The sequence below is a fragment of the Diospyros lotus genome, chromosome 9 (assembly GCF_014633365.1).
Source record: "Diospyros lotus cultivar Yz01 chromosome 9, ASM1463336v1, whole genome shotgun sequence".
Lineage (NCBI taxonomy): Eukaryota > Viridiplantae > Streptophyta > Magnoliopsida > Ericales > Ebenaceae > Diospyros > Diospyros lotus.
Genome location: NC_068346.1, coordinates 23234815 through 23256828, shown reverse-complemented (window position 1 = coordinate 23256828; position 22014 = coordinate 23234815). Strand labels below are relative to the sequence as shown.

At 40.1% G+C, this 22014-nt stretch overlaps 1 protein-coding gene across 4 annotated transcripts in view; it reads right to left on the bottom strand.

Moving 5' to 3' along the window:
• LOC127809603 (squamosa promoter-binding-like protein 1) overlaps nucleotides 1-20404 on the bottom strand; it is a 55958-nt gene extending 35554 nt beyond the window's left edge. For 3 of the 4 annotated variants that reach the window (XM_052348517.1, XM_052348519.1, XM_052348520.1), the window contains exons 1-2: nucleotides 19200-20404; nucleotides 18839-19020 (exon numbers count right to left, since the gene is read on the bottom strand). In XM_052348517.1, coding sequence (XP_052204477.1) covers nucleotides 18839-19020; nucleotides 19200-19801 — 784 coding nt within the window. In that variant the 5' untranslated portion in view covers nucleotides 19802-20404. The remainder of the gene's footprint in view (nucleotides 1-18838; nucleotides 19021-19199) is intronic. The other variant, XM_052348518.1, reaches the window with a different exon arrangement.
• Nucleotides 20405-22014: the final 1610 nt, after the last annotated feature.

The window sequence follows — 22014 nt, the reverse complement described above, 5'->3', positions numbered from 1 at the left end:
CCACTCTCAACTCAAGAACCATCTTTGTCACCCTTTTCCCCAACTTTAACATGCCCATTTGTGATCCCCAGTTGCTTCACACTTTCAAAGTCCAGATCCAGATCGCTGGAGCAAAACCCAGCGTCCCCACATATGATGCTACACTCCATTACCAAATGGCTTACAGAGTCCAGAACCATGCTTTGGACCTTGCCCTCCCCCACAACCAATTAGATGCACTCCTTCTCCAAGTTGATTCTAACCAAGTCCCCAGCTGCATCCATGTCCCCAGACAGTTGTCTCGCGACGAACTTGTCAAAATCCTTCCAGATGCATGGGTCACTGACTATGAAAAATATCACCAAGGAGGCCGTAATACAGAACCAATCCAATCCTCGGATCCAACTTACAATACCAGATCTGATGGCACTGTTGAAATTACATTCCAAAGAACCAAAGAGGCTGCATCTCCATCTTGTTTCTCTACCCAGTTTGCTATCCAACCAGTTGACGACTATCGGGCTGATCAAACTGGACCCAAAGAAATCTTGCAATTCCGTGCAGACGGATCTTCAATTCCTCAATGGGTAAAAGAGAGACACCATATCATTCTCCCCGACGATCTTGAAATTGACCCTGAAGAGTGTGGATGTGATTCTTGCTTGGCTGAGCTACATGCTTCTGAAACAACAGATCTTACCAGATCTACTCTCCAGAGCATTTACAGAAACAACACCATGCCCATAGCTCAACCCACATCTTCTCGGCAGACTTGCAAACCACATCGATCATCTTTTAAGGACCGATATGACAAAGGAGATCCTTCCATTGGACTTTTGGGAGAACCCTCAGGCAAGTATGACTATTATGTCAAATTTACTCCCCCTCCAAAATCCTCAGTTCCGATTATCCCTACTAGATGGGATACCGATTCTGATGATGAACTACCTCCACCGCCACCACCCAAACCGAAACCCAAAATCCTTGTAAAACCTTCTAAACCATCCTCCCAACAATGGAAACCTAAACCATCTTCCATACCCATTTTACCACTCACCTGCCCCACCCTTGCTATGGCACAACCTGATTACCCTTCCTCCTCCACTTACCACCAAAACTTTCCCCCTCTTGAACCTCGCGAAGACACTTCCCAGCATATCTCTTATGCCTGGAAAGTCCGAAACCCCAACATTGTCCGCTCTGATGGAACCCCAACTAAAGCTTCTCCAGCAGAACAAGTTTTAAACTGGCAATCCCAAAATGCTGTTTCCCAAAACACCATGTTAACCAAAATTGCTCAATCCCAGTCCCGTTTGGAAACCAAACTTGATAAAGTCCTCCCTGCTGTTCTTAACCCTTTACAGCAAATGGAAAAAAGGATGAATGATCTCCAACTGGAAATCACCTAGATGAAACTTGATCGCCAAAATTTTTACCAGCAAGAACAAGAGCTTAAACGACTTCGTCAGAATTACCCTCTTGCTGTGGAAATGGCCAAACAATCCCAGAGATATCAAGGATCTTCCACTTCCACTTCTGGCCCTTCTAAAGGCTATCTTAACTACTGGCGTGACAAGTCTCATTATGAAGCAGACGTTCAGGCAATTAAAGGTCTCTATGGAGACTCCACCAAATTCACCCCACCTAAACCAAAACGACCAATCCAAAAACCACTCCCTACTTCCTCACAGCCTACCTCATCCCACAAAACCCCTCAAATGATGACTCGCCCCCTCTCTCCTTTTCCTACTGATTCTAAACCTACAGATACCACAGAAGATGAGACACCCCTTGTCTTTGCTACTGAAGGATCTACTGCTGCTCCAACCCTTAGCCCGAATACTTTTGGTTACCAAACCAACCCTAACCTTGATGATTATGAACCATCCCTTCATCCCAGTACCCCTACTGACTCCCCTCCTCCTCACCATACTGCTGAAACTGCCCATTCTACCTCCCTTGACCCCATTCCCTCTTCCTTGCCTTCCCACCCTTGTTTTACCCTTGATGATATTCCCCCTTCCCGTTGGTACTCTCGCATCCAGGAATTTCAAGCCTGGTGTGTTGCTGAAATGCAGAAGCCTGATGCTTCCGTCCCCTCTGTTTTTTCCCAGTTCATTGCCCGTACTGTTGGCATCCTTAGAGACTGGTGGGACAAACTTGATGATTTTCTCAAACAACTCATCCTTACTGAGTCCTCTATTGAACGATGTATTGTCCACATCCATACCGAGTTTCTCGGTCAGCCCGCTCATGTTACTGATATGGCTCGAAGAGAGTACTTTCAACTGAAATGTTGTTCCTTCCATCCAAGAGATCTAAACAAGCATTTTCGAGAAATTGCCCGACGCTTCTATGCCCTTGGAGGCATGAATGATCCAAATCTCAAACAGCAATTCCTCAACTCCATCCCAGCTCCTCTTGGTCAGGAAGTCTCCCGACAAATCGAGCATAAGGATCTTTCACTCTCTACCATCTCTCTTGGTGAACTCCATCAGCGAGTATTGAAAACCGTGGAACAGTTTTGCTCTCAGCAGCAAGCTCATGAAGACATCAAAGCTATGAGCACAAAGCTTGCCACAGCCTGCAACAGAACAGACTTGCAGATCAAATGCAAAGAAAAATCTTGTGACTGTTATGGTCACCGCCCTCGCCATTTTCGGAAAATCCGCTCCCATACTTCCAAGCAGAAGACCAAATCTCAACACAGGCCTAAATTCCCCGTCAAAAAACGCTTCTTCAAGCGAAAGTTCCAGAAAGGCCAAAACAAAGGAAACAGATGTTTTATCTGCAGAAAACCCGGACATTTTGCCAAAAACTGTCCCCGCAACAAAGCAAAAAAAGTTCTTTCCCATGTCCAAATGGTCACCAATCTTTCCCTCAAAGACAATGATCTGGAATCCCTTTTCTCAGAAACTGATGAAGACAATCCTCAAGTCATTTTTGGCATCTCCTATGCCTCTGATGATGATTCTTCCTCTGACACTGATTCTCTCCAGTATGAAGTCACCTCCATCCAAGCCGTGCTACCCGCCCCTTTCCTTAAACTTCATGTTTACCCAGAGAAATACTCCCAACCTCGCGCTGTTATCGCCCTTTTTGATACTGGCGCTGCTACCTCAATCCTTAACCCCGCCGTCTTACCCTCTTCCTTTTGGAAACCTCATACCCAATATTTCCAATCTGCCAATGGAGAAACCTTTGCCATTGAACAAAAAAGCAAACCTGTTTACCTCCAGTTCTTCTCCAGACTTCGCATCAAACATAAATTCCTTGGCTCCACTCTCCCTGGAAAAGATCTCATCCTTGGATGGGATATCATTAGCCAATTATGGAAAACCCGAATCAAACCCCTTGATAAAGGTCTTCTATACAAAGGATCCTTCCTTCCTTTTGTATCCCCTCACAACCTTTTCAGCCTTACTGAACTATCAACCATCCAGACCCTCCTTCTCAAAGATTGCTGTGCTGACACCCATTCTGAGTTCCTTACCAAATGCTCTAAACCCCTTTGGCAAAACCCTGATTTCTTCATCTCTCTCCCTTTCAAGAAAAATGAAAACATTAACCCTACCAAAGCCACCCACTCCGGCATGAACCCTGAACACTACCACCTAGCTGTCCAAGAACTCAACCAACTCAAACAAGAACACCTCATTGAAGACACCACTTCCCAGTGAGCGTGCCAAGCCTTCTGTGTCAATAAACGAGGTGAGCAAACCAGAGGAAAACTTCGCCTCGTTATCAACTACCAACCTCTAAACCATTTCTTAGCCGATAACAAGTTCCCCCTTCCTACCAAACCCGACCTCTTTGCCCGATTAACCAAGGCCAAAATCTTCTCTAAGTTTGACCTTAAAGCTGGCTTTTGGCAACTCGGCATCCATCCTGATGAACGATTCAAAACTGCCTTCTACATCCCCAACTTCCATTACCAATGGACTGTTATGCCTTTCGGACTCAAAACAGCCCCTTCCCTTTTCCAAAAAGCCATGACCCGCATTTTCCAACCCATTCTCTCCAATGCCCTCATTTACATTGATGACATTCTCATCTTCTCCTCCACTCTAACTGACCATTTGACCCTCCTGCACCAATTCCATTCCATTCTCACCCAGTATGATATTATGCTTTCCACCAAAAAAATGACCCTTGCTGTCCCAACCATTGATTTCCTCGGTCTTACCATTTCTGATGGACAAATCTCCCTCCAACCCCACATTGCCCAAGAATTACTCAACTTCCCTGATTCCAACCTCACCAAAACTCAGGTCCAGCAATTCCTTGGCATTGTCAACTACATAGCTGACTTTGTCCCAAACCTAACCCAAACCATTCGTCCCCTCCAACATCTCTTAAAGAAAGACCCTCCTCCTTGGAACTCTACCCATACCCAAGCCATCCAAAAGCTCAAAACCATTGTCCCTACCTTGCCCCCCTTACACATCCCTTCTGATGGAACCCGCATCCTCCAAACTAATGCCAGTGATCACTATTGGTCCGCAATTCTCCTTGAAGAAAAAAATGGCCACACTTCCATTTGTGGATACAAGAGTGGTGCATTCAAAGACAGTGAACTTCACTACCACTCCACTTTCAAAGAAATCCTCGCTGTCAAAAAAGGCATCCAGAAATTCCAAATACACCTTGTCAACCACCATTTTAAATCCAGATGGATATGGCTGCTTTTCCCCGTATGTTACAATTCAAGCAAAAAGACTTTCCCCCTCCCCTTCTCCTCCGATGGCAAGAATGGTTCTCTCGATACTCATTTACTCTCAAACACATCCCTGGCAAGAAAAACATTCTAGCTGACTTCCTAAGCCGACCTATGAAACCGAACCCCACATTTCCCCTCCAGATACCTATCATTGCCATGCTCCAACCTCCACCATCTTTCCCTCCTGAATGGCCCCGAGTGTTTAACAACCCAGAAGAAATCCACAAGCTGATGCTCCACTACCAACTTGAAATCATCCGTTCCTACGGCTCTCATCACCTCGGTGGACTTGGAGTACATCCCGAATATCCCTTTTACACCCTCTTTAACCTCCTGCCTCACAGTGAATTCCCAGAATACCTCCTATGGTTTCTCTGGTACCTCTTGGACCAATACACCATCGCCATACAATTCCATATCAACACCTGGCAACATTGGCTCCAACCTACCCGCAGACTCAACACCTACACCACCCGATTCCTTGAATGGTTTCATCCCCTTTCATATTGGCGACAATACTTCTCCAGCATCTCTCTAAGAAACCAAAGCCTTCAAACCTCTCCCCAAAAATGGTACATCATTCTCCTCTTCACCCGCACCAAATGGTTCGCTACTGATGTTCCTACTGCACAATCATCCCGATATACCTCCACCTTCCAAGACTATGCCTTCTTCCCTTTCAACCTCCATTCTGAATGGCAGACTCACCCCAAAGAATTCAGAGAACTCCAACGCCAGCTCTCCATCCTCAACAATACCATTCCCCCGCAGATCTGGCCCAGCATTGAAGAAGACGCCCCATGGGAACAGTTTCCTCCCCGCTACACAAGGAAAATCGAAAAAGCCAATTCAGAATACATTGCATCCATTGCAGTCCCCGATGAAGCCCAAAGCAGCGGCTCGGCCCAACAAGCAGAACCAGCCCAAGATTACAATGAAGACCCCTGGTGGAAACGGCTCGGTATGCCTTCTGACCCATATGACTCAGACGAGCCCGGCCCAGAGTGCAACCTCGGTACACCTTGACAGCCCAAGGCCCAGGCCTCTCAAGCTACGCCAGCCATGACATCACTCCACCCTGCCAGACGCATGCCTTCCCGCATGTGACTCTATCTGTGTGACTTTTTACTTTTAGCCGAAAGTAGTTTTGGCTTGTTATGTATTTTCTTTATCTTTATCAGAGCATCAGATGCTCTTGTCGCGTGTCTGTTTCTAGCCTTCCTTGTCTATAAAAGGAAGCCTTGCATCCATTGTAAGATATCAAAGCATTCCCTCCGAAATAACACTTCGCTTTTCTCTCCATGAATCCCTAAGCTCTCTTTCTGTTTCTGGTTTCTTACTTCTATTCTTGCGTAGCCATGTGCCTGGCTATCATGACTCTGTTGGACCTCCTTCCTTATCTTGTCAGAAGCTTGGTGTGAAAATGGATGGAAGAATAGGAACAGAATACAGAAACTCAATTGCTTCATCGGCCTTAGAGAAACCAAGGTCAGTGGAATCCCAAATAGTGAAGTTCTTTAAACTTTCTAATCCAGGTAGCCATCCTATTGGTGCTGCAACATCTCACTATGAGGAAGAGGAACCTTTTGAATCCCTTGAGGGAATTGAGGCACAAACTATTGGAAAACCTTCCCCTAATAGCGATGACTTACTATCGGGGGTGACTGATGGGGTTGACTATGTGCCCCAATCTAAGGCTGGAGATGATACTAAAGATTTGGATTTTTTTGGCAGTATTGGAGAATTGGACTTGGGAAAAGATAGCTTCCCTTATTGTCATTTGGAGGATCTATTAGTTTGATTTATGGAGAACATCCTCATGGGGAACAACCATCTCAAACTCTATTCATAAGAAACATAGACAATAATGTTGAGGACTCTTAAGATTCGATCTGCTATTCAAGCACTCAGATTTGAATCTAAAGCCATTGAGGTCAATCTGGTTGCCCCTATCGAAGTGAAGTTTATTGGGGACTAGAAACATTTTAATCAGGGGGGAATTGTCATGATCCAAGGAATAATAGAAGGGCATTATTGTAATAGGATTGTAATGGGTTGTTAGGATATTTTTACAAGTTGTTAGAAGCACATGGATGCTGTTAGGATATAGTTAAAAATTAGTTAACTAGCTACTATGCCTATATAAAGGCCCCATTGTAAGAGGAGAAGATATGCTTGAATTAAATGAATGAAATCTGATTCTCTCTCTACAATTTCTCTACAATCTCCCTCTCATTTTCTCTCTACTTCCCTCCGTCATTTCTCTCTACATTCTTTCCCCCATTTTTGTCCATTCTTCCTCTCAAATATTTTGTTCTTGATTCTAGTCATCAGCTCCTTCCGATTGTCATTCCAACCCTACGCTAAACCCTAGGTTCATGACACACTGCTTATTATCTCATTAATAGGATGCCTTCCTCTGTTCTTTAAGACAAAGTTCCTCACTCTCTCTTGTTTCCTAATCAACCATTATATGTTCTTCCTCCCCATGTCTTTGGTTGTACATGCTTTGTTCATAACATGTCTCCAGGTCAGGATAAATTGTTTGCTCGGTCCATCAAATGCATATTTCTGGGTTATTCCCGACTTAAAAAGGGTATAAGTGTTACTCTCCTGCCACCCGATAGTATTTTTTATCTGTTGATGTTACATTTTTTGAGTCCCTTTTTACTCTTCCCCTCTTTTTGAGTGCCATCCCATTTCCAAGGCCATCCCTATTCCATATAGTCCTCATGTTCCTCGTTTCCCTATTCCCTCGTCTATCCCATTACAGGTCTATCATCAGTGTTCTCCACCTCAGTCACATGATGGTCTTGCTAATATCCTTACGCAACCACCTGCTTCTCCTCTTACACCAGCGACTCCTATTGCCTCACCTCTCACTCCAACATCTCCACCTACCGCGACTCTAGCTCCTGAGGATCAGTTTCCCATTGCCCTTCAGAAAGGTACCCGTTCTACATGCAATCCTCATCCAATTTATAATTTTCTTAGTTATCACCGTTTGTCTTCTCCTTACAGTGCTTTTCTTTCTTCCCTATCCTCTGTTTCTATTCCCAAAACTATTAACAAGGCACTTTCTAATCCGGGGTGGCAATAAGCAATGGGAGAAGAGATGACCGCTTTACATTCCAATGATACTTGGGATTTGGTTCCATTGCCCCTAGGTAAATCTCTTGTTGGATGTCGATGGATCTATACTGTCAAAGTTGGTCCTGATAGGCACATTGATCGGCTTAAGGCCCATTTGGTAGCAAAACGATTCACCCAAGTGTATGGTCTTAACTATGGTGATACCTTTTCCCTTGTGGCTAAAATGTCTTCTATGCGTTTGTTTATCTCTATAGCCACTTTGCAACACTGGCCATTGTATTAACTGGACATTAAGAATATCTTCTTACATGGTGAACTTCAAGAAGAGATTTATATAGAGCAACCTCCTCTGGGTTTGTTGTTCAGGGGGAGCCTAGTTTTGTTTATAAACTCCGATGCTCACTATATGGGTTAAAACAGTTTCTGCGAGCCTGGTTAGGTCGCTTCAGTACTATATTTAGAAAGTTGGTATGACTCGCAGTGAGTCTGATCATTCGATTTTCTACAAACACATATCACAGGGTAAGTGTATATACTTGATTGTCTATGTGGATGATATTGTCATTACAGGTAATGATTAGGATGGCATTGCTTAACTGAAGAGACATCTTTTCTATTATTTCCAGACCAAGGACTTGGGGTTGCTTAAGTACTTTCTTGGCATAGAAGTTGCCCAGTCCAACTCTGGTATAGTCATCTCTCAGCAAAAGTATGTGTTAGACATTCTAGAAGAAACTAGGATGCTTGATTATAAACCTATAGATTCTCCCATGGATCCTAATGTAAAGTTTTTACCAGGACAGGAGAAGCCTCTTGCAGATCCTAGGAAATATCACAGGTTGGTTGGGAAACTTAATTATCTAACTATCACTCAGCCTGAAATTTCTTTCTCTGTCAGTGTTGTCAGTCAGTTTCTACGGCCTCCTTGTGATCGCCATTGAAATGCAGTTGTTTGGATTCTCAAGTATATTAACATAGCTCCAAGGAAAGGACTATTGTATGAGAACAGAGGTCATACTCAAGTAATCGGATATTCAAACGTTGATTGGGTTGGTTCTCCATCTGATAGACGATCTACTTTAGGATATTGTGTTCTGATTGGAGGGAACCTAGTATCTTGGAAAAGCAAAAGGCAAGATGTGCAAAAACAGAATATCGTATTATGGCATTGGCAACATGTGAACTTATCTGCTTAAAACAATTGCTTCAAGAACTCAAGTTCGGAGAAATATCACATATGAGATTAATTTGCAATAATCAAGTTGCGTTACATATTACCTCCAATCCAGTCTTTCATGAGAGGACCAAACACGTCAAGATAGATTGTCACTTCATTCGAGAAAAGATTTTATCTGATTGTATTATCACAATTTTTGTCAATTCAAATGACTAGCTAGCAAATGTCTTTACTAAATCCCTCAGAGGTCCTCGAATTGGGTATATATATAACAAACTTGATGCATATGATATATATGCGCCAACTTAAGGGGGCGTGTTGAGTTCTATATAGAGATAACACTTGTGTGTGTATTCTAGACTTAGGGTTAGCCTTATGTCATGGCTTATGTCATGGCTTATGTCATTACATATGAATGATTTTGTACAAATAGGTGTACATTCTATTAGTTAAGATATGCAAGAAATTTCCGATCTCTCTAAGTTTTACAATATCTATATATCTTCTCCTATATGTAGATGATATGCTGATTGCTAGCCAATCAGCCATAGAAATCCAAAATTTAAAGCTGAGACTGAGATCAGCCTTTGCAATGAAAGAATTAAGAGAAGCTCGGAAAATATTAGGCATAGAAATAAAGAGAAATAAGCAGCATATGCAGCTTTCTTTATCCCAAAAGGCATAGCTTAGTAAGCTGATTAAGAAGTTTAATATGCTGGATGCAAAGGAGGTTTCAGTCCCCTTTTCACAGCACGTTAAACTCTCCCATGACCAGTCCCCAAGTAGTGAAGCAAACATGAAAGAAATGAGTAAGATTCCTTACTCAAATGCAGTGGGCAGCCTAATGTACAGCATGGTCTGTACAAGAAGGAATTTGGCCCATGCTATGAGTGTATCTAGCAGATTTATGGCCAATCCGGGTAGGGCTCACTAGGATGCTATGAAATGGACATTTAGGTATGTAAAAGGAACATTGGATATGGCCTTGGTTTATGGTGGAGCAAAACTAGAAGAAGAACCTTGCATTTTAGGGTATTCGGATGTTGATTATGCAGCAGACCTCGATAGGAGGAGATCCTCAACTGAATATGTATATCAGCTACGAAATTCTACCATAAGTTGGAAGACCAACCTGCAGCCCGTGGTGGCTCTTTCCACCACTGAGGCTAAATATATTGTTGTCACAGAAGCAATTAAAGAAGGTCTTTGGTTGAAAGGAATTGTGGGTGAACTCCTAGGAAGAAATGTTAAGGTTGAGTTAAGGTGTGATAGCCAAAGTGCAATCCACTTGGCTAAGAACAATCCCACCATGAAAGAACCAAACAAATTGATGTTAGGTATCATTTCATTAGGGGAGATCCTTATGAAGGAGGAAGTGGACCGAATTAAATTTGCAGGAGAAAATAATGCAGCTGATATATTTACCAAACCAGTTCCTTTGTCCAAATTACAGCATTGTTTGAATATATTAAATGTTTGTTGTGTTGAATGATCAGGTTTATTTGCAATCCCAAAGGAGAGCAAGTTTAGGATCAATCCGACAGATTGGATTACACTCAAGGCAAATGGTGGAGATTTGTTGAAGGTTTGCCTCGAGTAGATAGTCTAATGTTCAGTGGAAACAGCAAGTGTTAAGTGTCCTCTTTAGATAGGCGGTTTTGGGTCTCAATTGTAATTTGTTATTAAGTTGAGGGGTAAACCGGTAATATCAGCCCCAGTTAGTTGTAGAGATGTCGGCCACTTATTCTATAAATAAGGGGCAAGGGGTAGACACTTAGACACAATTCTTACTGTAAGTACATTCTGTGCAATTGAGAGAAAAGGCTAGATACTGTAAATTGTGGTAGTCTTTGTAATCTCGGGTGAAGCGGAAAGTTTGTACTTGCTGGGTAAGGCTGTATTGATCATTCTAAAATAAAGAAACTGCTCTCAGTGAGAGGTCTTAAGGCTGGATGTAGGTTCACTCCAAGAGTGAACTGAACCAGTATAAATCTGGTGTTCTTGATCAGTTTGCATTTTTGTTCCTATTCATTTCAATTCTATATTCTGTTGTTTACATTTTGTTGTGTTACAATCAATCCGTGAGATTGTGTGTGGTTGTGAGAGGCTTTAAAATTCAATTCCAGTGGTTCCCTAGATTAACGGTTTCCATTCATATCATTGAATAGATCTAGATCTTGCAACAATCTTTTTAGTGAATTGAAATATTTTGTAACATTGTCTTCTCCTTGCCAGATCTCACCTAGTTTGACTGATTTCCCAAATCTGAGTACATTTGGGTGACATTGTCCCAAAGTTCCTTTGTTGTTGCATAGCACATATAATTTGCACTGATTTCTTCTTCCATCGAATTCACCAACCATGTCATGACCATGGAATTTTCTCCACCCAAGTGGAGTAGGCTGGATCCTTCTCATTAGGCGCCATTGTGTTGCCAGTTAAATACCCAATCTTGTTGCGCCCACATATTTACATCTAAACAGATTGAGACCAGCGTAGGAAGTTATCAACATTCAACCTAATGGTGGTGATTTGGACAAGATTGGACTGAGTTTCGAAATTTCTATGTGAATTCGGGGCTAGAGTAGAGATACAAGACTCAGATGAAAGTTTAGACACGGTGAAAACCAGGGTTTGAGTGAACAGCTAGGGTTCCTTTAAGGTGGCTCTAATACCATGCAGGAAAAGTAATCAACTAGTAGGCTTCCTCAAGTAAGGATGAGAAACTCGAGTAAAGGATTAGGTTAGCTGACTAACAAGAAGATTACTCAAGTATGAATTAGGGCAACTGAATAATTGAAGGACAGCACACAGATAGAAAGATAAATGTATAAGAGAATAAGTCTGTATATACATCAATGGTGTGTATATCAGTTTATGTACAAATATTCTATTCCTAGATTAGGAATCTACATTAATGAAAAATCTATACAATAATAGGCAACAACAGGAATAGGAAACTGCTAATTACAGTTATGCATATTATATTTCCTATTAGGCCAAGCTATATTTAGTATCACAGAATAAAAGAGATAGCTAGTGATCTGGATAGCTAGTGATTCGGTCATGTGGACAGCAGAATCATTCCTAATTTTCCACAGAATTGCTTACCGAAAAATCAAGCATTTACTTGAAGTTGCTCATGCTATTATGTTTTCAACAAATGTTCCAAAATACTTAGGGGAAGAGGTTATTTTGACAGCAGCTTACTTGATTAATAAGATGCCTACTCGGATCTTGAAATACACAACACCATTGGACTGATTAAAAAACTTCTTTCCAGTTAGAATACCAGCAGGGTCTCCCACTTAAGGTATTTGGATGCACGGTTTTTGTACACATACCTGCTAAATTCAGCTCAAAACTAGACCCTAGGGCAGAAAAATGTGTTTTTACAGGATATGCACCAAATAAAAAAGGGTACAAAGTACAAACGCTACAATCAGAAAAAAAAAAAAAATGCATGTTAGCATCCCATGAGTCATTTAAAAACTGTGGTTAAGTATTTATCTAGGACACATGCCGTTTAATCAGGTGACAAGGGAAACCATAGGATTTTCCACATTGAATATGTTGTGTAACTTAGTTAGGGTTAAATATGGGACACATGCTAGTTAATCAGGCAAGAAGGGAAACCATGGGATTTCCCACAAAGTGAATACATTGTGTAACCCAGTTATGGTCAAATATGGGGAAAATGGATATTTATATATATATAAATATATATTTTAAAAGTCTCATATTTTTTTATTATTATTAAATTAATTGACAAGGCAAAACAGGCCTTACACAAAGTGCTCAAAAAGTACAATTTTAAGGGGCTTTCAGGTAAACTGTAAAATACGTAATTTTTTGAGTTTCCAAACTGTTTAAAAAGGAGATACGATTTCTAAGGTATTGGAAAAGTTTTTGAAATATAAAATGATAGTGTTAGGTGATTAAAAGAAAATCTTCAGCTTAACTGAGTCGTATTGAGTTAAGCAGGATACCTGGGTTTAACTACGGTTAGTAGTTGTTGAGGCCCCAAGTCACTGAGGGATGATTAAGCCTGAGGATGATTAATGAATTATCCAAAAGTTGGCTTCAAGAAGATCTTGCTAATTGGAAAATGAAGTTAAACGCTTGGGGGGTTAAAGTGATTTTAGGGATTGGGTATGAGCCACTATGAGATGTGATTAAAGTTGAAAAAAAAAATCACTTAATAATAAACCAATGATGTCCTTGGATGGGCATCACAGTTAGTTTGGTGCCATGGAAGGACTTAATGGTCCTAGCATTTGAGCGAGAAGTTGAAGGATGAAACTTGTGGTTTCTTTGCACATCAAGCATGCTCATGAGTATACCATGTATTGATATGTAGTTTTCACAACACAAGCAACCATATATAAACGTTTCAAGCAGCCAAACCAATATTTTCTTCAACTCGGCAATATTTTCTAAAAACACTTTCCTTAATGATCAAAGGCTTTAAATTAGTTGAGAATCACTTCATTCTTCCTCCAAAGTGTACGACTCCCTCTCCATTTCCTCTAGAAGGATTCGGTCAGCCCACTCTTGAAGGGAAAAAATATTCTTCAAAATATGCATTATGCATGTATATAGATTCCTAAACTAAATCTCAACCCTTGATCCATTTTCATCCAATGGTCCATATTTTGACTAGGGGTATGATTGTAAAAATTCACTCCTAGATATTTGCTTACACACATATATATATTTAATTATATGTTTGTATTTTTGCATGATTATCCATAGGTTTTTCAAGAATTAATCTCAGCTGTTGATTTCAATCCAACAGTTACAAAAGTTCTCAATTTTGATCATTACTAATTATTGTTATTATCCAAGATTAATGGACTAAAAGAAAAAAAAAAAAAAAAACTCACCTTTCCATGCATGGGCTCCCCAACCCATGAACCCATGGGCTCTTTTTTTCTTTTTTCTACCACAAGAATTATCCCTTCACACCACGAGTCCTAAAAATGTATGGCTGAGATTTAAAGTTGCAAGATTCAATCTTGACCATCCATGTGTCACAATCTTGTGGCTCACATTTAGAAATGTATTGTCACATCACATCTTTTTGTTGGACGAGATTAGAAGATTCAAAGTTAAAAAGGGAGTATGATAAATGGATAGAGGCCGAGAATAAAGGAAGAAGCGAACGGTTGAAGTTTAAATCAGATAGATAATTCTAAAGTTTAAAGTTTGATCTTTTTCCTATTTTTCAGGAGATAAATCTTTCTAGTTTCTAAGGGATAAATAACCTAAATTTTCTCCTACTTTATAGGAGAAAAAGTAGGATGTAATCTATATATATTACTCCCATTTGTTTAATAGAAATTAATCAAGCTTTCAAGGTTTTAAGCTTATTTCATGCTATCAGAGCCCTGTTCCAATCATAAACAGCATTGAAGTATTGGTTGTTTACAAGATCATGGCTGAAGCCCAACAAAATCCATCCCTAACGGAAGCCTTAGCCACAAGCTCTTCGAGCACCCTTCCTCCTCCACCAAACTTTTTCACAAATCCTATTGATAATCACCCTCTACAAATTACTCAACACAAGTTGAATGAGAGTAATTTTATAGAGTGGTTTCAATCGGTGATGCTGGTGATTAAAGGAAAAGGCAAAGCAGGGTACCTAACTAGTTCCGTCCCCACTCCACCAACAACCGCAGCCATTTGTGGCATTTGGGAGACGGAAAACTCAACTATCATGGCATGGCTAATAAATTTCATGGAGCCAAAAATTGATAGAACATACCTCTTCTACAAGATAGCAAAGGAAATATGGGATTCAATCCAAGAGATGTATTCAAACTTGGAAAACTCCTCCCAGTGTTTTGAAATCAAGTCAACCATTAAAACAACCGAACAAGGTAATCTCAGTGTTACTGAATATTTTAACATTTGGTGGAATTATGGCATGAAATGGACTTGTTCTATACTGTCAGTTGGGAATCCCCAGCTAATAGTAACAAATACAATAAAATCGTAGAAAAGCATCATATTTTTTATTTTCTACATGGTCTTAACCCTAATTTGAATGAAGTTCAGGGAAAGATTTTGGGTACAAAACCCTTACCATCCCTTAAAGAAGTGTTTGCAAAAGTAAGGAGAGAAGAAAGCAGACGTAAGATAATGCCTCAACAACTAAATGATCCTATTCTAAATCATCAAAATTCGACTCTTGCTACTGTCAAACAAGGGGAGATCTTATCAAAGAATCAAGGAAAGGAAAAATTGTGGTGAGACCATTGTAAGAAACCCTATCACACAAAGGAGACATGCTGGAAGATTCATAGCAAATCAACTAATTGGAAGCCACGAATCAAGAAGGAAATTCCAAGATCAGCCTATGTTGCTGAAGTTTCTACTGAAACTCGAAATAGCGCAAACCTGAACCTATTCGGAGAGCAAAACCAAGCCTTATACAGGCTACTCAATCAAGGTATAACTCCATCAAGTTCTCCTAATCCTCAACCCATAGCATCCATAGCCTTGCAAGGTAATTCTCAATACTACTCCCTAATTTCAAAAAGGCTTCCTAAGAATGTGTGGACAGTGGATACAGGTGCATCAGATCATATGTCGAGTTCTGCAAATTTAATGACCGAATATACACCTCGTAGCTCCTCTATTTATATCTCTATGACTGATGGCACAACCTCCCCTGCCTTGGGACTTGGAACAGTGTGCGTTTCAAAACTAAGGCTAAAATTTGTCCTATAGGTGTCAGGATTACAGTGCAATTTACTATCAATCAGTAGGGTAACCAAGGATATGAACTACAGTGTAACATTTTTCCCATCCTATTGTTTGTTTCAAGATCAAGCATCAGGGAGGATGATTGGCAGTGTTAAGGCTAGGGATGGTCTTTAATATATGGCAGGGGATCTTCCAAATTCTTCTACAAATAAGGTTGTTCTAAATGTAACAACTAATGTCAAAGTCTTGTTATGGCATAAATGTTTAGGACACCCTAGTTTTCCTTACCTAAAATCCTTGTATCTTGAAATTTTCATCAATAAAAGACAAGTTTTTTCATGTGAATAGCGCACTCTTGCAAAACAGCCTAGATCTCATCACTCTATTCAACCCTATAAGCCGTCTAAACCATTTCATTTGATACATAGTGATATTTGTGGTCTTTCTAAATATCCTAATATCACTGGTTCTAGATGGTTTATAACATTCATCGATGACCATTCTAGAACTTGTTGGTTGTACCTCATGAAGGAAAAATTAGAAGCTAGCAGCATTTTCAAAAGATTTCACAAATTCATTTTGAATATGTTCCAAACTTCTATTCATATCTTTCGAATTGATAATGACCAAGAGTATTTTTCTGATGATTTCACGAACTACTTGTCTGAACATGGTATTTTTCATCAAAGCTCATATCCATACACACCCCAACAAAACGGGGTGGCTGAAAGAAAAAATAGACACCTTCTAGAGGTGGCTAGAGCTATGATATTTACTACCAATGTTCCTCATTTCTATTGGGGGGAAGCTGTTCTTACAGCTACCTATTTGATCAATCGTCTCTCATCTAAAACCTTGCAATTCCAAACTCCTCTCAGCACCTTTTGTGATCTATATCCAAATGCTCCCCATCTATCTTCAATTGATCATAAGGCATTTGGGTGCATTGTGTACGTTCACAACAATAGTCTCTCTCGAACCAAATTAGACCCCAAGGCTCTCAAGTGTCTTTGTTGGATGTTCTCCTTCCCAAAAAGGATACAAGTGCTATTATCCTACCAACCGAAAATTCTTTGTGTCCACCGATGTCACCTTCTATGAGGATCTTCCATTTTATCAATCTAGTGCTTCTCGACAGGAAACTAATGGTCCCAATTGGGATCCTCTCATTTCCCTTCCCCCTCTTGATCCTACACTACTAGTATGTTCTCAAGGGGGAACATCCTCAACATCAACTCCTGACAACACTCTGGCAGGACCTGTCCCTTCTAATTCTTTTGATCCTCATGCTCCTAACTCTCCTTTTGACTCTCTTATTACCTCTAAGCCTAAGATGACAGTTCCTATCCTTCATCCTCCACATTCAGCAGCCAATAGCCCTCTACTTGTCTATTCCAAACAACCTAAAGGCCATTAGGAACCTCAACATAGTCAGCCATCACTTCCAAAGGCTGGTCCATCAGAGGATAACACTGTTGTTCACAGCATTGACAGCAATACTACAAGGGGAGAAAGTACTGACAGCAATACTACAAGGGGGGATGATTTGGATTAGGCTATTCCTATAGCTCTACGAAAAGAGGTAAGATCATGTGTCAAGTACCATATTTCTAACCATTTGACTTATACAAAATTGTCTCCTAAATACAGAGGATTTGTTGCAAAAATTGACAGCATTGAAATTCCAAAAAATATTCAAAGTGCTATGAATGATCCTAAGTGGAAGGCTGCTGTTATGGAAGAAATGACTGCCCTAGTTGGAAATGATACTTGAGATATTGTGAAACTACCTTCAAATAAGAAGGTAGTTAGATGTAAGAGGGTATTTATTGTGAAATATAATGTAGATGGGAGTGTTAAAAGATATAAGGCTAGATTGGTGGCCCAAGGGTTTACACAAACCTATGGGATTGACTATGAGGAGACTTTTGCTCATGTTGCTAAGCTTAATTCCATTCGAGTATTACTCTCTATTGTTGTTAATTTAGAATGGCCCCTATTCCAATTTGATATTAAAAATGCCTTCCTCAATGGTGATTTGGATGAGGAAATATATATGAAAATTCCCCCAGGGTTTGAGCATGAAGTTAGCAGTGGAAATGTTTGTAAACTTAAAAGGTCTCTATATGGTTTAAAATAATCTCCAAGGGCTTGGTTCAAGAAATTCAACATAACCCAAAAGGGCCAAAACCGATTAGGGTATAAACAAGGACAAGCAAACCATACCTTGTTTATAAGACCTACAGCAAATCAAGAATGCCATATCACCTTTGCAAATAAATTTTCTCGTATCGTGTGACATACCATATCCTATATTTTTCCAACACATTTTGTATATTGCATTCCCAACTTTGTTGTGTGACATCTTTTATCTAGGGTGTCCATTTTGCAAACCAACCCCACCACCGAACTTGTATCTTTTCTTCAACAAGTCCATTAGATTCTATCTCAATAGCAGAAAAGTCACATATGACCATATCTCACCTGACCATCGCAGTCAAGTCATACTTGGTGCCCCTAACCCAACCCCCTGAATCTGTGGGTCTCAGTTACCCCACACTATTTGACTATCTATATCAAGTTAACTTGCCAAATTTACACAAAATGAGTTAAACCCCATACTAATAAAACTCAAAATACACCAAGAATTGGGATATATTACATAAAGTCATAAACCTAATGAACAAAGATAATAACAATTTAAAGAATAAATCCTAATTTAATTCGGATTATCATCAACTATTTTATCCATTCAGCTGAGAGAGAATGGAGAGAAAGGGTTTGCAAAATTATTCTCATATCCAAAGAAGCAACATTTTTCAGATATGATCACTTCCACCTCAAAATAGAACTGAGACTTTCTACAGAAGACAAGACTGGATATTTTTTATCTCATCTACCACAAGCACACTCATAAGATTATAGGACATTAGTTCCACATATGTATGTGTTGGCAATATTAACATGGAAAGCAAGTTTATAGCAACATCTACTAAAACTGAGAGCAATAGTTGCAAGTGAAACAAAAACAACAAAGAAAAAACACAAAAGAATTGATATAAATAACTGCTTGTTGCAGAAGATCAGAAGTTTATGATGTTTTGCCAAGCAAATGTACAAAAGCAAAGCATATAAATTTCAGTAAGATTACCACTTACTGTGCATGTTGGAGAGTATCCTCAGTAGACTAACGAGTAAATAACTACTACTACTTTCATTATTCAAGGAGCCTCCATTATTCACATTCTCTGGGTGTGTCTTTCTCCTTCGCCTATTGTGACCTGCCAAACGCCTACGACAACTTCTCTTCCCTTCATCAAACTCTTGAAGAACATGAAACCTGCCATAAGTACAACCAAATTTCATGGCATGCTCTAGTCTAGCCTCTTCTTGGTTCATCTAAATAGCAGGAAGCACTGGATGGAATGTCCAGGATTTAATCTCATGCCTATCTTGATATTTTATATTAGTAATGACCATAGCAAATCCTTGAAATCAAGTCTACATACAAGAACTAACCTGCTACACTGCTGACAGAAACGTTGTATCGTGTTTCCCACCAAAGCTCTACTGGACTTCGAATGCATATCACATACCTTGTGTCGTCGATGATACTCTTTGGCATTCATCAAATCAGCTCCACAATCATCCACCTGGCACACAGCAAGATTTGAGGTAGCTGCAATAACTTTGCTTTTCTTTCCACTCCTCCCCTCCCATTTTTCCATCTCAGCTTCTGTGACTGGGTACTCTTGCGCACCAAGCTTTAAATTGAGGGAGCCAGCTTCATTGCTCAACAACTGCTCATCCGGAAGATTGCCCACCCTCCTCTGTATCTCCAATTCCCTCTTTTCCTTCTCATTTCCCAAACTGATTTCAACTGGACCTGTTGTTGAACCGCTCCAAAAACCTGTACTTTCTGGAATTTCAGACCCAACGGGGAGTAACTGCCGACTGTGGCTATCAGACGGTACAGAATTCAACGGAGTGGCAGAAAACAGATCCCCATTCCATTCCCACTCATTTATGTCCCATTCCAAACTCCTCTTCCCAACTGCCTTCAAATCCGGCATCACTGGACCATACAAATGATGAGACTTCCCTCCAAATTTAGCCTCCATTAGAGAGAACCCAAATAACCATAACCAGGGTTTAAGGACCAGAAAAGGAAAAACTCCCAAATCCAATTCACGACCAATAAACAAAAACCACACAAAGTCAAACTCCTGTGGTTAAATTATGGGCACCGCCTATTCACCAAAAGCGAGCTAGCCAAACGCCTCCTAATCAGCTTCATTACGCCCCCAGAAATCAAGAAACAGCACGCCGACACATCCATGGATCCAAACAAGAACAACCCACATGCCCAAATCACCCCTAAATTAACCAGTCATCAGCTCAACAACGTCGTAACGACCACAAGCCCGAAATTCCATCTCGAACTAAATACCCAATTTTCACGACAACATCATGAGCGAAAGAAAAGACAAAAAACGAACACCAAGCAAACTCAATAACTAACCGTAATTCGACAACACAAAGACGAAAACGCAGAATCAAGCAGGTCGATCCGAAGGGCTGTAAGTGGTGGAGTGAAAGTGGGGGGCGACGGATTCGGAGAAGTTAAGAGAGAGGAAGACAGATCACAAAGTGAAAGGGGGCGAAAAGCAGAACGGTTGAGATGAAATGCGAATCGAGGACTACAAAAATAGAGGGGGAGCGGGGGGGGGAGGGGGTGCGTACGAACGAACAGTAATAGAAGTAGTTTACCGTGTTTGATAAAAGCGGCCGAAATTAACTTTACCTTTGATGTTACAATCCAGTCGTCATCTCTTGTTCTAGCTAGCCTGTGTTTTTTGATAAATTTATAAATAAATAAATAAAATAATTTGTTTTTATTTACTCACGAGACTTGTATACATGACAAAGTCTAATCAGACCATGATATAATATTTCATGGATTTAATATAGAATAAGTCGCCTCTCTCTTACGCTTATAACCATGAATGAATACATTATCTCATAATCTGTTAAAAAATCTGTATATTTACAACACATGGTCAAAACTCACAGCCTTATCATGCTCATGTCATCAATTTATGTTGCAACAACATAGTCAACAGCATAGATCATTATCTCACCAAATGCCATATTCAAATCTTATGTGCATAGTAACCATACCAAAAAAAAAAAAAATCAAACAAAAAGAGACAAAAGACCAAGTCAAAGGACCTTATAAAATCTCCCATGCAAGGAGGAGTTTTTGGGAGACCCTCATGCGTCGGACCCAAAGCTATCTCCTAGGAAAGTAGAAAAATTTCCCTGAATTAAGTCTTGCGGAAGTCTCCCGAGAGATCAATTGTAGGGCATCCCATGAAAAAACGAACAATTTTACTTTTAATGTCCACTCCAAAAATCTCTCAGTAGATAAAATTTATCTGATAACAATCATTATCCTATAACAATAAGAAGTCTTACCTCCTTTAAGAAATCATTCCAATAAATAGACTTCTACCCCTCAATGAAGTCATTCTTATTGATATCAATTGCTGTATGAATTTTTTAGCAATCTATCATCTACTGACTTGAGCATAAAGTGTCTATGCAAGTATCACTCTGCACCCTTTGATGGTATTTTTCCTTGTAGGAATTTACAAGCTTAAAATTCCTCATGACTCTAAATATTATTATTGTACTCAAGCAACAATAATTAGCTTTGTTTATGGGAATCAATTTGAAAAGCCTAAGTACATTAACAATATCTTGTACATGATCTCAAGCTATAAGCAACCATAGAAAATGGGGTCTCAAAGTTAACAACCCACAAATTCTTCCAAGAAGGAAGGAGACTCCCCAGAATGATAGCTTGGGGCCTTTGGAACAACTTTACCTATGGTACCCTAAGAAACTATGAGGTTTCCAAAGACAAGACAATGAAAGCTCTAAGCTTCTTTAGAATCTCATGCCTTCCACTTTACTTCTACCAACACTTCAAAATTATTTCAATGCTACATGGAATCACTAGGAAAAACCCCTTGAAAACCCGTCAAAGACTCATCTAACTAAGCACAGACTTACACCAAGAGAATCCTCCCAACTGAAGGACTCACCCATACAAGACTCTCTCAATCTACCCGAGAAAACCTAAAAAAGACAAGCATGAATAACCTCGAAACAGTGTTGTTGTTGCTTAAATACAACAATTAGAATTTGTGAGGTGGGAATAACCTAGCCTTGATAGAGTAAAGTAATGAGCGACTGTCTGAAGCTTCGTTGATTGAAAATATATCATTTCTGCTGAAAAACAACACCAACACTTAGCGTATCATGCAGG